At 44.7% G+C, this 17,161-nt stretch overlaps 1 protein-coding gene across 1 annotated transcript in view; it reads left to right on the forward strand.

Moving 5' to 3' along the window:
- Positions 1-16,242: 16,242 nt before the first annotated feature.
- The window catches only part of RAB4A (RAB4A, member RAS oncogene family), a 50,620-nt gene continuing 49,701 nt past the window's right edge, over positions 16,243-17,161 (forward strand). Inside the window, exon 1 of the mRNA XM_041748777.1 lies at positions 16,243-16,921. Coding sequence (XP_041604711.1) covers positions 16,891-16,921 — 31 coding nt within the window. The 5' untranslated portion in view covers positions 16,243-16,890. The remainder of the gene's footprint in view (positions 16,922-17,161) is intronic.

Consider the following 17,161-nt stretch of genomic DNA (forward strand, 5'->3'; position numbering starts at 1 on the left):
TTTCCCTGACTCTGAGCTCTCTGGACTCATACATCTACCTGCCCACTCAACATCCCCACTCATACTTTACAAACCTTGACTCTTCTGGTGGCAGATTGTATTTTCTGAAGATAAGAATCACAGTACCTTCCATCCCATCTTCTGCAATGTGATGCTGACACTTCCCACCAAGCCTATATCCCCTCTCCTTGAAACTGGACCGATCTTTGTGACTCCCTCATAGAGAACAGTAGAAATGAGGTGGTGAGACTTCCTATGCTAGGGCATAAAACTGTCATGTACCTCCACCTTTTTTTTGGAAGGCTCACTCTTGGAGCCTGGCCACCATGCTGTGAGAGAGCCACCAGCCACATGGAGAGGTGAGGTGTGCTGGCCAACAGTCCCAGCAGAGGACCCAGCCAACAGGCAGCATCAACTGCTTCATGGGATTGATGAAATCTGAAATAGTTCCAGCCAGCATCTGGGTGCCCCAACTGATACCACCTGCACCCACTAAGTCCCTACTCAGCTTTGTCCATATGGCAGATTTGTGAGAATTAACGATGGTCGATGTTTCAAGGCCCAAGTTTGGAATGGTTTGTTACTAGGCAATAGATAGTTAGAAACACCCCCAAACCCACTTCTCCTGCCATCATCCCTCTCTTAGATAGTAGAATCACTATCTACCCCATTGCTCAGGCCAAAAACCCAGATTCATTTCTCTCACATCCCACATCTCATTTATCAGTAAACCCAGATGACATGGCTTTCAAAATATATCCAGAACCCATTCACTTCCCATTACTTCACTGTTCTCCCATCTAAGCCTCCATCATCTCCCACGGCTATTCTAACACTCTCTAACTAGCCCCCCTGTGGCCCCTCTATGGCCTAGTCTCCAACAGCCTTTAACAGTCTCAGAGAGTCTCTTCTGACTAATTCACTCAGAATAAGAGCCAATCTCCTCTCAGCGGTCTATAAGACCCCATATGCTGCCCTCACCCTTTGCTGACTCATTAATGCATGGTCCCCCAGCCCCTCCAGCTGTGCCCCCAAATGCCCAGCACAGTCTCATCTTAGGTCTTTGCCCTTACTTATTGTCAGGTTTAATCTGATTGGTAGTGAAATGAAATAGAGAGGCCAGGCAAAAGTTGGTCAAAACAGGTTTTTAACGGACGCACTCTGGGCAAGGTTCCGCAGCCCCGCAAGGGAGTGAAGCCAGGTAAGTCTCAGGCCGGAGGTCGGGAGGTCGCGCCCAGGGGACAACAGCGGGCTTTTTTTTTTAAGGGGGAGGGGTAAGTGGTTGTGCGTCTACACGGAGTGATAGGTATTAGGGCATATTACTGGTGGAATCGGTATGGGGCGATAACCGCTTCTGCTCTTATATGGGGTCTGGGTGAGGCGCGGTTCAGGCTTCCTGCGTAGGCCCTGTCTCCCCCTGAGGACGTGTCCTTGGGCGGTGGGCTGCTGGCGGGCATGCCCCGAGGCGGGGTAACAAGATGGAGGGTCTGCCGCCATTTTGTTGGTTCCTCCGGATCCCCCTTGATCCCGCCGGCCCAACACTTAGATCTCCTCCTGGAGGACTCTCCCCACAAATCCATAGGTTTGCTCCTTCTCTCCCCCTTCAGATTTCTACTCAAATGTCTCCTTATCAAAGAAACCCATTGTCGGTCTACAAAAAAAATGGCACTCCCCCTGCCCCACCCCTCCCCAGCACACTAGACCACCATCTGTTCTTCCATGTATATATCACTCCTGACATATTACATATTTATTTGTTCATGCTCTGTCTCCTCCCACAAGCAAGTCTGCTTCGTGAGGACAAGAACTTTGCTTTGTTCATTGCTGCATTCCCAGGAACTACAACAGAACCTGGATGAATCAATGAATGAAGAAATCGAATGAATGAATGATTTTGAAACCAGCACCAAAGGAAACTGTCAACACAGAGGCGAATGAAGCAGAAGAGCCCTGCCTTTGTTTCAGCTAACTTGTTTCCCTTAGATTTTTTTTAAATAGATAATACAACACAATTTAACTTCCTTAAAAGAAAATCCACCAACAAGCTAACAACAACGCAAATATGAAAGGATCTTCCTTACTGCTGGACACACTCAACATTGAGTAAAATATTCAGAAAATACCCTACATCTTCCACCTCTAGGCTTCCTGACATTTTTTAAAGATGTTAGATCTAAACAATAAGCAACCAAGTTAACTATTTCACTGAACCGAACTTTTATAAATATAGACTTCCTAAAAGTTGCCTTCATATTAAAGTCACCTGGTCTTTCTGCTGCTCTAGAAACTATTTCCTTTGTTATGCGCAGACTATGTGTGATTTTTTTTTAAAGATTTATTTACTTATTTTAGAGAGAGGAGAGAAAGAGAGCAAGGAGTAGGGGTAGAGGGAAAAGGGCAGAGGGAGAAGCAGACTCCCCAGTTAACAAGAAGCCCAACTCCGGGTTCATTCCCAGGACCCTGAGATCATGACGGAAGGCAGACACTTAACCGACTGAGCCATGCAGGCACCCAACTGTATGTGATTTTATCTGTGTTAAGAAAGAAAAGTGAGAAAAAAAAAGAAAGAAAGAAAGAAAAGTGATAACTTGCAATGAGAGCTTATCTTATTGCAGGTCATTATTATTTTGACAACCAGAAGCCTTTTTAAATCACATGAGCAAATCATACACCTTATACAAAAATTAGAAAACATAAAAAAGGAAGAAAAATAATTCAAAATCCTACAACTCAAAGATCACAATTACCATTTTGATATACCTCCTTTTACCATATACATACTTATACACATATACATATATTTATACTTTTCTTATTAAAATGGAACCATGTCAAACTGCTTGAAGTCTGATTGACATATGCTTTTTTTTCCTTAACATGCATGATTCCCCAGACAAGTAGAGCCTTCACAAGTTCTCAAAGGAGGCTCTCACTTTTCCTGTACCAAATGTAGTATATTTCAGGAAAATGCCCCAAGACATGGACTCACACCTGGATCCTGGTCCCCAGTCAGCAGAGCATTACATGATAGGACGTCTGGATGAGACACTGTAATTGTTCGGAACCTCAGATACCCCTTTTTGTTCAGAGGGATTACATGGCTACGACAGGCAGGCACAAATTACTGCTGTGGCCTCTCCCTTTGGGCGCTGAATTGTCAAGAAAGGAGTGATAGAATACTTCCAGGTGTGACATCTCCTGGCCACCCCCAGCTTACTAGAGACAGTCTAAAAACTGCTGAAACCTCAGGAACTGTTGAGGTTCCTGCCACATGTATTCAAAAGCTGGGTGATTTACATGCTGGTTGGGTGTTCTTGCAGAAAATGCCACTCATGTACTCACTCATTCATTCATTCTCTCACTCAGCAAATATACCTCAGCCATCCTGTGCCAAGTGCTGAGGAGAACAAGGTTAGAGAGATGCCTGATGCCTCCCTTCTAGGAACTCAGTCTTATGGTAGCAGATAGGCAAATAAATTAGAAATTACAACACAGCCCGGTGATGGTTGTAGAATATGTGATGAGTCACTAGAAAGTCAATGGTGGGAGTCATTCTGGGGAGTCCACAGAAAGCTTCATGAAAGAAGTGATACCCCAAGTCTTGAAGAAAGAACAGGATACCAGAACACAATGATGAGGGATGAAGGTTGGAGAAGAGAGACAGTGAGAGAAGAGGAAAGAACTTTGAAGAAGAGAAAACCACGCATGCAGAAACCCACAGCGTTCTGGAAATTATCAGTTGTTCTGAAGCACCAAAGGAAGGAGTATAGAGTGTGTCCAGCAGCAGATGGGACACACAGTGAGGCAGTGAGCCTGACAGAGGGATGCCACCTTTAGAGTTAGCAAAACTCAGTGGAGCCTTGGACCCACTACATCTCATCTTTGAGATGTTCCTTATCTCCAAAACACCAAGAATAAAACTTACTCCTTGTGGGGTTCTTCTAAGGATTAGAAAGAATATGAAAAGTACCTGCCACACAGAAGACACTCAATATGGTAATATTGTTGTAAAAGTAAACTGGGGTCAGATTTTGACATGCTAATGAGTTTCTTTATCCTGAAGGGATTAGGGGTCTTGGAAAGATTTTAAACAGGGAGTTATACAGTTAGATTTGTGTTTGACAGAGATCTATGGACAAATGGCACTTGACCTTAGAATCTCTTGAAATTCTATCTGGGATAGTCTGTATAGTTGTATATGTGTGTTTTACTTGAGGGAGGGTCCCTAATCCTCTTTAGTGCTTTAGGTTCTGTGGCCTCAGAACCACTGCCAAGGGAAGAACATAGTGAGATAAGCAGGCAGGGAAGGTGAGAGGAATGAGGAGATGGCACATCATGAAAATACTCAAGGTGACCCATGGAGGGGACCATGTGGTAAGTAAAGACTAAGGCCTCCTGCCAATAGCTGTGTGAGTGCACCATCTTGGAAGTGGGTCTCCCAGCCCCAGCCAACTTCTTGACCTCATCCTTATAAGAAACCCCAAACCAGAAGCACCAGGTTAAATTGCTTCAAATTCTTGGCCCACAGAAATTATGTAAAATAAGAAGTGTTCATTGTTTTAAGACAGTAAGTTTTGGGGTAATTTGTTACATAACAATGATTTATTGATCCTCCAATGCACTCCAACTCCATTCCTGGGCATCACTGCCTTTGGCTTATTTGAGAATCAAGCTTTCACGGTATTCTCCTTTATGATATTTCCACACATGGACCCAGGCAAACTAACTTCAGGACCAGCTCTTAGCCACCACACTATACCACTGCCTTACTACATAATAATATAACATTTGCACAGTGCTCTACAATTAACAAAATGTGCTTACATACATGATCACACTTCATCCTCACAGGAACCTCAGGGTAGGGGAACTCTTACGTTTGCATGTTTCCATTATGTACTTAATAAAACTGAGGCTCAGAGACACTGCAGTGACTTGTCCAAGGCTATACAACCTGTAAGTGGTAGCTAGGACCTGGACTCAGAATCACAGACTCTTTCCACATTCATTTGCTGAGGCTATTATAACAAAGTAGCACAACCTGAATGCTTTCCAACAGTAGACATTTACGCTCTCACAGCCCTATAGGTGTCCAAAAACAAAGTGTCCACACAACTGGTTCCTTCTGGGGGCTCTGAGAGAGAATCCGTCTCATGTCCCATCCAAGCTTCTGCTGAGGCTGGCAATCTTGCACTTTCCTGGGCTTATAGCTGCATCACTTCAATGTCTGCCTCTGTCCTCACATGGCCTTCTCTCCCCCCATGTGCCTCTCTTCTTCTTACAGGGGCACCAGTCATATTGAATGAAGAGCCCACTCTACTGGCCTGATCTTTACTTATTCCTTAATTATATCTGCAAAGACTCTATTTTCAAATAAAGTCATATCCACAGGTACCACCATATCTTTGGGGGGGGTAAGGGACACATATCAGCCCACACCACTCTCATAAGTTACATTCTTGTGTAGTAGACAATCCACAGAGAACCATCGACTGGGCCTAAACTATCAGTTCTTGGGATTGTCCTCATAGCCTGCCTTGCTTTGCTAGAGCCCCGCATCCTGGTGAGTACATCAAAGTACCCACAAGGGGGCACCACTTGACCAGGAAAGTGACAAAAAATACCCGTGGTCCTGTTAAATTCCTTACTGAATTTGTTTCTTCACTTTATTTCTTAAATCAAGATCTTCAAATTTGATAGCCCAGACAGATTCAAGGATTTCCTGATTTTCCAACGATGATTTCTAAGTAGCTTTAAACCTCATTGTTCCTATTGGGGAGCCATAGAATCTGAGCTGCCCTGTGATGGTAGATTCTTGAGGAAGAGAGAAGTAGCTCCTCACAGTCCTTAGCACAGGGCACCCTCTGGGGATTCCAGAAGAGCTCAGAGGGGCCAGAATCTCCCACTGGACCCAAGATTCAAGTGAAATCATGCATCAATAAATAAGCTGAAGGGTATGATGGCCATGTTTCCCGAGCTGGATCAACTTCTTTTTCTTTCTCTCTGAGGTAATTTTCAACTCTAGGCAAAGCTGCCCAAGAAGAGCCTGCATTAGACTGCCACTTCCTTGTTGGCCCCATCTCTCCACCCCTTCTTCCATTCAGACACATGGTCTAACAAGCTTGCTCCAAAACCCCGTTGCACATTGGTTCTCAAAGAGCCCCTCAAGTTCCAAGACTACTTCTCCCACAAACATAATTTCCATTCACTTAAGCTCAATAGTAAGGAAAGCCTCCACTTTCCTCAAATGCAATGTGAAAATGTTTAAGCTGAGTGAAAAAGGAAGCCAGGAGGAAAATCCATAGAAAGAGTCTTAGTAAAAACAATCCCTGAATCCTACCCCAAGTGACTCACCTGTTCCTTGGTATTCTGGCACTTAGCCTTCACACAGCCTTAATGTGGACTCAGCTGAAATTGTTTAAATGCTCCAGATGGTCTCTATGGTCATCTTTACTGCTCACAGCTGGTACCAGCATTCACCATTCAGTCATTCAATTAATTCCACAAACAGTTTGAGGTATCTGAAATGTGCCTGGCTCTAGGGCAGGTGCTAGTGTCTGAAAAAGACTGAGAACAATGAAGGTCAAGTCTCTCCCCTTAGCGTTTACATTCTAGTGTCAGAGGCAAATTGCTCAGTGAATACAGAACAGAGGAAGAGAAAGAAACCAAACAGATTGTGCTTTAATAAGGAAATCAACCATCTCAAGAAGATTGAGGGAAAGTCCTTGAGCCAAGATCTTCCTTAAGAAAGGTAAGAAAAGGCAAGAGAGATGGTGAGATCCAGGGAAGGGGAGGGCACATTGCAAAACCCCCTACCCCACCAGCTTTTGAAGGCAGCTCTTGCTGAATGTTGGCTGCTTCCCTGATATAGAAAGCTCTGGCTGACTGGAGGAATGACGGATGACCCCTGAACGGGAAGGGACTGATTCAGATATATAGCTTAAAATTTAGCCCATAGTGTATCTCTAACCCATTCATATTTCTAAGTGGATTAGGTGTCAGAGAAGGATCTCTGAGCATATGTCTTCACTACTCAGAGGTAAAGATCCTGCCACTCACCACGTTTAATGTTCAACTCAGGTTCTGCGTCTCTCCATTGCATTTTCCACAAGCAGCTGGAGCCAGGATCCTTCAGCAATACAGCCCCTCCCAGCCCACATCAGGACTTCTTCCAAAGTGAGGACCTGCTGCATTAGAAACACTCACGGTGCTTGTTAAACAAGATGGATTCCTGGGCTCTGGTCCAGACTCATGAATCAGACCCTCCAGAGATGAGATCTAGAAATCTGTGTTTCTCACAGGTCCCCAGGTGTTCACATATGCTCTACAGTTTAAGACTCTGCGGGAGTCATCTGAAACTAATGATGTACTATATGTTGGCTAATTGGATTTAAAAAAAAAAAACCTTCAGGAGTCTGCATTTCATTTCTGAGAAGACATCAGGGTCTATACCAATGTGAGGCATAATTGCTGTACTGCATTTATGATTTTTGTGGGACATTTGGATGATGAAAAGTGTTAAGGGTTGAATTGTGTTTCCCTCTCAAAATTCATACATTGAAGTCCTAAACCCCGAGGACCTCAGAAAATTACCCCATTTGGAAACACGGTTGTTGCAGGTATAATTAATTAAGAAGTCATTGGGCTGGGCCTTAACCAATATTACTGGTGTCCTTCTAAAACGGGGAAATTTGAACACAGGCTCACACACAGGGAGCATGCCATCTGGAGATGAAAGCAGATGAAAGCAGGTCAGGGTGATGCTTGTTGGAAGGCCAGAGATGGCCAGCAAAGCAGCAAACCAGCTTCCAGTAGAAGCTAGGAGGGAGGCCCAGAACAGATGCTCCTTTGCAGCCCAAGGAAAGGAAGCAACCCTGCCTTCACCTCCACACTGGACTTCTAGCCTGCAGGACTGGGAGGCCACACATTCCTGTTGTTTGAGCCATGCAGTCCATGGTATTTGTTACAGTAGCCTTAGCAAATGAATAAAGGTAGCAAGGTACAAACACTACACAGTGTTTTACTACATGCCTACTGGCCAAGTCTATACCACTTTATGGGAAGGAAGGGAAGTTCCTTCGGACTTAAAAGTCTCACCGCTGTAAAGTCATAGGGAGCACCCATAAACCCAAGAAGTGTCTCTTCTGAGGTCTCATTAGTCTTCCATTAAGAAGAACATTCCACCCAACTGATTGATGGAAATGGTAATATTGACTATGGAATTGTAGTATTTTATTTATTTATTTATTTATTTTTAAATTTTTATTTATTTATGATAGTCACAGAGAGAGAGAGAGAGGCAGAGACACAGGCGGAGGGAGAAGCAGGCTCCATGCACCGGGAGCCTGATACGGGATTCGATCCCGGGTCTCCAGGATCGGGCCCTGGGCCAAAAGCTGGCGCCAAACCGCTGCGCCACCCAGGGATCCCTGTAGTATTTTTTTTAAAGGTGAGTCACTTTTCAAAGACATTTCTTTTTTTAATATTTTCTTTATTTATTCATGAGCGACACAGGCAGAGAGAGAAGCAGGCTCCACGTAGGGGGCCCGACGTGGGACTCTATCCTGGGTCTCCAGGATCACACCCTGGGCTGCAGGCGGCGCTAAACCTCTGTGCCACTGGGGCTGCCCTGGAATTGTAGTATTGACTACTGTTTGGACCCAGAAAAAGAGCTGGTGGCTAACACAAACATGAGAGATTAAAATAGGGAGAAGGGAAGGCTGTCAGATGTCTGTAGACGGAGGAAAGGGTGGCTGTTCTTTGTAGTGGGAAAATTCCCAGCCAACCTCATAGGACATGCTATATTTCCTCATGTGACACCAGTAATCCTCCATAAAGGTTCTTAAAAGTCAGCCCAGAGTGGGGCGCCTGGGGGGGCTCAGTTGGCTATGCCTCTGACTCTTGGTTCTGACTCAGGTCATGATCTCAGGATCCTGGAGTCAGGGGTGTTTCAGGTTCCACAGTTAGTGGGGAATCTTCTTGAGGATTCTCTGTCTCTCTCTACTCCTCCCTCTGCTCATGCTTTCTCTCTCTTTAAAAAATAAACAAATCTTAAAAAAAACCAAAAAGTCAGTCCAGAGGGCATTTCAAAAGGGTATAAAAGAAGTTTGGGGGTAATCTACAGGTTCTATAACATGATTGTGTTTTAGCTCAACTGTAAAATTTGTCAAAAATTAGTATGAAATTACACACTTTAAAATGGTTGAATTTTATATATAAACTATACCTCAATAAAGCTGATTTAAAAAATCATCCCCTAACAGAAAATTCCAGCTAAATATATTTGGTGATAGGAGGAAAATCCAAAAACAAAGACCAAAAAAATTCATTTTGCAATCTTTTTAACAAGAAACCAGACTGAAAATAGGCCATTTGATTTAAAACACTATTTACTTTTACAAGAAAGCAGAAAGAGAACACATGTATTCGAGTATTCTCAGTCAGATAGTTTTTTTTTTTCAGTCAGATAGTTGATCTGATTTCTGAAACATGATTAAAAGAGGAACCAGAAAATCCTTGCTACTGAAGGCAGAACAAAAATTAAAAGGACTCATGAAAAAAAAATCCCTGAGTATAAATGTTGTTAAATGGAGAAATAATGCAGAGAAGCATCCCCATTAGAAGGAATAGGATTTGCTGGTAACTTTCAAATTTAAGAATGAAGATGAAGAATTATCACATCACTGAACTAAGAAATGTGTCTACAATTCTAGCCTCATAGTGCATACTGTTCCGTGGGATATTTGCAGCATATTCTTGGATAAACAGAAGACTGTTTGTCTTTAGAAATAGATTGAAAGACTTAAGTTTAGTATTAGTGAATTGGATGTTACCTTCAGGGTTATGTTCAGCTTAGAGCTAGTAGCTTGAGCTTCAGCTTAATTTACAAAGGTGCTCAGGGAAGTTTTGCTCCTGGAAATATCTTCCCACTCCCATTTCCATACTTACTTAGCATCATTGAACAGTACAGACCCCTGGTTTGGAGCCATCCTCACCTGTAAAAGGAGGGTGAGGAAAGCCACTTGTCAGTGAGAGTCAAGGGAACTTACATATAGCACCCATAACAGGGCATGGCCCCAAGGGCACTTTGTCCTTATGTTCCCTTACATTGAACAGTCTGATGCCTTATGAAGTCACACTTGTTTTGTAAGTTTTCATACTGCATATTTTTCCTGTTACACATTATAGATGAAAAGGAGAAGTGCCTAGTTTAGTGTGGTTTTAGAGAAAAATCCCAATGTTGATACACAGTAGCCCTGAGAACTGGGGCAAAATATGTAATACACCTGGACCTTTGTTTCCTCATCTATAAAATGGGATAACACCTACCTCATGGGTCTGTGGTAAGGACTAGGTTTTACAATATTACATGTAAAGCACTTAGCACTATACCTAGTATCTATTAAGTACTCAATAAATCACACTAATATTAGATGATACTTTCAAATGGTTTTATTACAGCCTTTCCACAATTACATGGTGGAATTTAAAAGATCAACTTAAATTTCCCATAAATCAACAAGTTTAAAATTAAGTTGATTATACTAAATTAAATCCATATTAAATAGAGAGCTGCTGAGTTTTATTTCATTCATCTGGTCATTCAACAACTAATTATTGAGGGTTTGGTATGCCAAATACTATGTTAGGAATGAGGATAGAGCAGAGACATAAGACAGATACAATCCCTCTCTTATAAACCTTACCATCTTGGTGGGGGAGGTGGATACTATGGTAATAAATGATATGTGTGTTAGGTGGTGGTAAATGCTATAAGGGGGCACCCAAAGTAGAGAGTGTATGAAATGCTGGGGTGGGGGTAATCACTATTTTATATCTGAAAGGAAGGCCTCACTGATGAAATGCCATATAAACAGAAAGCACAAAGGCTGTGAGGGCACAAGTTATATAGACATCTGAGACAAGAGCATTCCAGGCTGAGGAAAGAGCACATGCAAAGGCCCTGAGGCTGAAATCTTCTTGATATGTTCAAAACACAAGAAGGCCTATGTTGTCAGAGCCAAGAGAATAAGGGGGAAGGTGGAAGGAGAGAAGTCAGAGGGGAGTCAGACCATAGACTATCCAGGGTAAGTAAATGAGATGAAGGGTTTTGAGCAGAGCAGCATGATGGAACTTATATTCCTCTCCCCTCCTCTCTCCACCCACCTACTTGCCCCCAGTACTGGCTGCTCGAAAGGGGTATTGTTCTTTTAAGGTTTGTTTTTGTTTACTTACATTTAATAGGATCACTGGCAGCTGTGTTGAGAATAGACTACCAGGAGACAAGGACAGAAGCAGGAAGGCCAATTAGGATCTTTATGCAGAGAGAAGTGAGGCAGGCTTGGACCAAAAGGGAATAGCACAGGGATGAAGTAGCCGTGTTCTGGATGTTTAAAGGCAGAGAACTTGCTGATGGACCAAATGTAGGCATGAGTGGCAGTGAGGAGCCAAGGAGGACTCCAAGATTTTGTCTGCACAAACTGCCACTCACTGAGATAGGAAAGATTGCAGACGACACAGGTTCAGTTGAGGAATTTGGATGTTTGCTTTTTATTCTTAGTATTAAGAAGCCTAACAGGTGTTCAAATGAAGATATGAAATAAACAACTGTATGCAGAAGACTAGGCAAGAGAGAGCTTTAGGAAGCATTAGCTTTAGATGGTATTTAAAGCCTCACAACTGGATGAGATCCACTAAGGAGTAACTGAATGTGGACAAGAGATCCACAGACTGAGCTCTGGGGTTGCTGACAGGAGGAGGAGGTAGCACTCCCTGAGCTGGAGAGACCAAGGAACAGAGCAGGGAGGCAGGGAGGCTGAGAGGTAGCTAGAGTCCTCAGGACCCAAAAGGAGAGATGGATGCTGTGCACAGAGAGAGTGGCCAGAGATTCACAAAGGGCTCCCTTCAAGCCCTCACCTGCTGGTCAGTGTAGGAGTGTGTGGAAAGTACCCAGGGCTTGGTAAAGAATCCCCTCTAATTTTTACATCAGTCCTCAGCACCCACACAAGGTCCAGAAGAATCCCTAATCCTTATATATTATATATACACTTAAACAAAGTCAACTTCTCAATGTCTGGCATCAAAAATTACCTTGCATTATAAAATAGGAAAATATCACTCACAACAAGGAGAAAAGCCAATCAATGGAAATGGTCTCAGAAATTTCTCAGATGACAAAATTAGTAAAAAATGAAAAAAAAAGAAAATGACATTAAAATCATTATTACAACGTATTCTATATGTTCAAGAAGCTAAGGGAGAGAATGAAAATAGTTCTGAATGTGATACACAAATACACAAATTGAACTGCTAGACAGGAAGTTGCAATGTCTGAAAGGGAAAATATAATGGATAGGATTAACAGATTAAATATTTTAGAAATGATTAATCAATTTAAGGACATGGCAATAGGGAAGCCTGGGTGGCTGTGGTTGAGTGTCTGCCTTTGGTCAGGTTGTGATCCCGGAGTCCTGAGATCCAGTCCTACATCAGGCTCCCCTAAGGGAGTCTGCTTCTCCCTCTGCCTATGTCTCTGCCTCTCTTTCTGTGTCTCTCATGAATAAATAAAATTTTTTAAAAAATAAAAAATAAAGACATAGCAATAGAAATTATCTAAAATGACACACAGGAAGAAAAAAATATTGAACAGAGCATCAGTTAGCTATGGGGTAAATTCAAGTTGCCTGATACATATGTGATGGAATCACCAAAGGAGAAGAGGGGGAGGGGCAGAAAATATATTTGAAGAAATAGTGGCTGAAAAAATCTGATAAAAACTAAATTCACAGGCCAAGGGAGTTTAATGGATAAATAAATAAATCTTAAAAAAAAAAAAAGGCAGAGACTAGAAAAACGAAATCCACTGTGTACAAAGGAATATATATATGTACAGGGGAATATTATTCCTCTTTGAAAAGGAAGGCTATCCTGACATATGCTACAACATGGATGAACCCTAAGGACATAATGCTAAGGGAAATAAGCCAGTCACTAAAGAACAGATACTGTATGATTCCATTCATATTGAGGTACCCAGAGTATCAAAATCATAGGGAAAGCAAATAGGGTGGTGGTTGCAAGACCTGGGAGAAGGGGGAACAAAGATTTGGTATTTAAGGGAGACAGTTTCATTTTTGCAAGATGAAAAGAGTTCTGGAGGTGCATGGTTGCACAACAACGTGAGTGTGCTTGATGCCACTGAACTGCACACGTGAAGATGGTTGAGGTGGTAAATTTCATGTTATGCATATTTTACCACAATTTTTAAAAAGAGAATTGGCTGCTTAAAGCAAAAATAACAACATAGTATGTGAGGTATACGACGAATGTAGAAGTAGGACTTCCACAGCATGGTTAATGGGGAGGATGGAGGTAAATGTGTTGTGAGGTTCTTATACTTTACATAAAGGCACAGCTTTTATGTAGGTGCACCATGTGACAAGTTAAAAACCTATACCATAAATGCTAAAACAACCACGAAAATAACTTTACAAGAAGGTATTCCTAATCGCAACAGAGAAGATAAAACGGAATCGATAGAAAATGTCTCTGTCCACTGAAAAGGCCAAAAGTAGTGACATCCCAGTAGCAGCAAGCACAGGTATACATCTACAGCATAAATTATCATGTGAATACTTGAGATATGTGCAACTATGGCAATTACACTTCAATGAAGCTGTTTAAAATCAAAGCAGAATGAGCTGCCTGGGCAGGTACAAAGCTCTGTAGTAGTCACCACATCTTTCCAAATATATCCTCTCCTCTTTTCCTTCTGGGACATAACAAGATTGCACTCTGTTCTCTTTGAAAACGGGTCGGGGCACATCAGTTGCTTTGGCCTGTAAAATATAGATGGAAGTGATTCTACTCACTCCTGATGGGATCATCATGAGCTAATGCACAATTAGCGCTGGTTCCTTTTCCTGTCCAAGTGACGGTGGGAGTGCGTGTGCCTATGAGACTTGGGTCAACCTGGGTGCTGAGTGCTCACAATGGAGCCAGCATGAGTGGGGCAGGTGGGTCTGAGTGAGAGATGAACTTCACTGTGTTAGTTACAGGCCTGTTGGGAGATCTTTTTCACTGCAGATAACTTAGCCCATCCTGACTAAACGTTCCCTAGCAGACGTGTCCAATTAGAGGTGTAGTTTTGGATGGCCTTAGAAGGCAGACTGGTCCACTGGCCTCTGAGGTCTCTTCCAACCTGAAGAGTTGTATGTCACAGGTATTTAACAAGGTCACCTTTTCAAGCCTCTACCTACCTGGGTAGAACTTGGCTCCTTCTCAAAGTAACACCTAGATATTTCTGAGTCCTCAAGGACTCAGACACAAATTGGCTTAGGTTCTTCAACTCTAGCCACCAAGTAAAGTCACCATGCCTCACAGACTGTTATGCTCTCTACCAAGTTTAGCTCTGCCAAGGATGCCATGTCCTTTCATTCCCAGTGCCACTGCTTTCTCTTTCTAGGCCTTTTTAGAACTCCCTTCCAAGGGACTGGATCACCGTTCTGGGTCCAACCCTATGCATAGGAGTCTGAAAGGCTCTTCAGTCATTGTCATATGCCCACTGTCTCTACAGAGAGACCACTGTCCCAACCCATGTGGTCCTCTCTGCCAGTCCTGGGGAACAGAAATTGTTGTGAGGCTGGCAGCCCCCTGAAGTTCCTAATCAGTCATTAAATGTGAAGCACTGCCAGGGAGGAGAGAGAGTACCAGCTACTTGCAGGACCCACTGTCCTGAGGAAGAGCGGATAGGAAGAGTAGATCTTTTTTTTTTTTTTTTTTTAAAGAGTAGATCTATTTTGGAAGAAATCTTTCTCCCTTCATTTCCTGTAGACAAATCTTCAATGTGCTTAGGCTTTTGGAAATCTACTTTTACTCTATCACAAACCTCCTCTAAAAAGAAAGGAGAAAATAACTGGAGAAAACACTAATTTTGCAGTAAGCTTTCTTTTCACACAATCAACAGCACCTCAGAATGAAAGTGGTCTCTGAGGGTTTTTAGGAGAAATTTATTTTCTCTCAAAGATGCAAAGTTACTAGGATGCAAAGGACCTTTCACATTATTATTCAAAAAACAGTTCCTTCAAATCTCAGCTTGAGTATTTCCTTTTCTAGTTGTGATATCTGGCTTTTATTTGCAAATGAAATGACTTCTTTGGGTAATTTTTCCAAAACAAATAGTTTTCCTCAAAGGTCTAAGTCTCTTCATGGTCCACAGAATAGAAAACTGTTCTCAACTTTGAAACAGCAGCTTAATTTTTATTTCTATCACTCTGTCCAGATTTCAGAGATCTTGAGGTCCGGTTTCAGTCAATAACCCAAGCAATCACTGGAGTGATTACACTGGAGTAATCCAGTGACTCCTTTCTTACCCACAGAAGGTTCTGGCAGGAAGAAAACTTAGATCTAAAGAATGGCATCCCAGTCTTTCTTCTGAAATAGCTTCCATCAGGTTAGCCTGCTATACTCAGTAGGGTAAATCAAAACTAACAGGCAGAAAACCAAAGACAGCAACAAAGTACCTCAGCCACTGAACAAGAAATATATACAAAATAATTCTAGGAAATTATCATCTTCACAATATTTCAGCATGGGACCTTCTCTGTGATTTAGAAGCAAGGATATATTTATTTGCTATTAGGATCAGAAAGAAGAACAAAATGTAGAGCCAAATGGCCATTGGGGAAGAGGGGAAAGGCCTCAGTGAAATCTGATGCCAATTTATATGGAGGATGGAGCCAAATGGACTTGAAAAAAAATGTATTTACTAGCATTTCCCATAGTCCAAGTTACTTAGGAGCTTAGCCAAGGCCTATTTTTAGTATTTTACTATATCTTTTGAATGAAGTTGGGTCTTATGATGTGGCCCTGATCATGCTTAGATAGAGCAAACTCCCAAGCAAAATTATCTTCGTAATATGTTTATCTCTGCATTTCCAGCAGAAGGGGATTCTGAATTCAGTTTTGCTCCTTACATCAAAACTCCTAACCCTAGTTGAGAACCAAGAGATGCTTCCTGCCCACAAGCCAGACTCCCCTACAGTGGGAGGCAGAGGGGCCACCCTAGGGTGCTCCACAAGCGCTCCTTAAGCTGCCGACACCAGCCCAGCCCTACGGGAGAGGCCCGGAAGGTGTGGGCCAAAGCTCAGTTTCCAGCGCAGGCAAGCCAGGCTCCTGGCCCACAGGGCTGGTCTCTAGCAGGACCCCTGGGGCTACAGCCCGCGGGTTATACTTTAACCTCAGGCCCCGACCCATCAGGACAGCGTGGAAGTCTTTCCCGGCCTCCGAACGGCTAATGACGACGGCGAAGTCGGCTGGGGAGGCCGACCCGGCGGGGCTGCCTTCCCGCAGGGCCTCCGCCGCCTCCGCCGCCTCCGCCCGAGAGCCGGAGCTCAGCGTCCCCAGCCTCGGCGCCCCAGCCTGCCGACCGCGGGCCCCCCGCAACTCGACCTTGGCCGCCTGCGCCCCGTGCGCGCCCCCATCCAGCCCCGCGCCCCGCGCCGAGTCCCCCGCCCCCGCCCCGCCCCCCGCCAGGCCTTCGGGATCCGAGGACCCGCCGCGAGCTGCGCGCGCACGCGCTACCCTGGCGGGGCCGGGCCTCGCCCCCGCTCCTCCGCCTCCTCCTCCGCCGCCGCCTCCTCGCCGTCCGCGCCCGGCCCGGCGGGGGGCGGGGGGCGGGGGCCGTGCGCCTGCGCGGAGCCGGCAGTCCGGCAGGGCCGCAGCCGCGGGGTGGCCGGCGGTTGCCGTGGGGACGGCGGGCCCCTCCCTCCTCCGGTCCCCCGCCGCGAGCCGATCCCGCCGAGGCGCCGAGGACGACCCCGGCCCTGCCCTCCCGCCCGCCGGGCCGGAGCTGCAGCCGGTCACCCGGCGAGAGGCGGTGCCGCTCCCAAGATGTCGCAGACGGCCATGTCCGAAACCTACGGTACGAGGCCGGCGGGGCCGGGGGCCGGGGGGCGCGGCGGGGCCGGGGGCCGGGGGCCGGGGGGCGCGGCGGGGCCGGGGGCGCGGGGGCCGGGGGCCGGGGGGCGCGGCGGGGCCGGGGCCGGGGGCCGGGCGGGCGGTGTGGAGCCCACTTACGTGAGCTGCTTTTTCAAGTTTTCTCCTGTTTTTCCCCGCGCTCACACCAGTAGGGTTTTCCCTTTCTTGGTCCCGTTTCATTAGC

Source organism: Vulpes lagopus, chromosome 3 (assembly GCF_018345385.1).
Source record: "Vulpes lagopus strain Blue_001 chromosome 3, ASM1834538v1, whole genome shotgun sequence".
In the NCBI taxonomy this organism is placed as follows: domain Eukaryota; kingdom Metazoa; phylum Chordata; class Mammalia; order Carnivora; family Canidae; genus Vulpes; species Vulpes lagopus.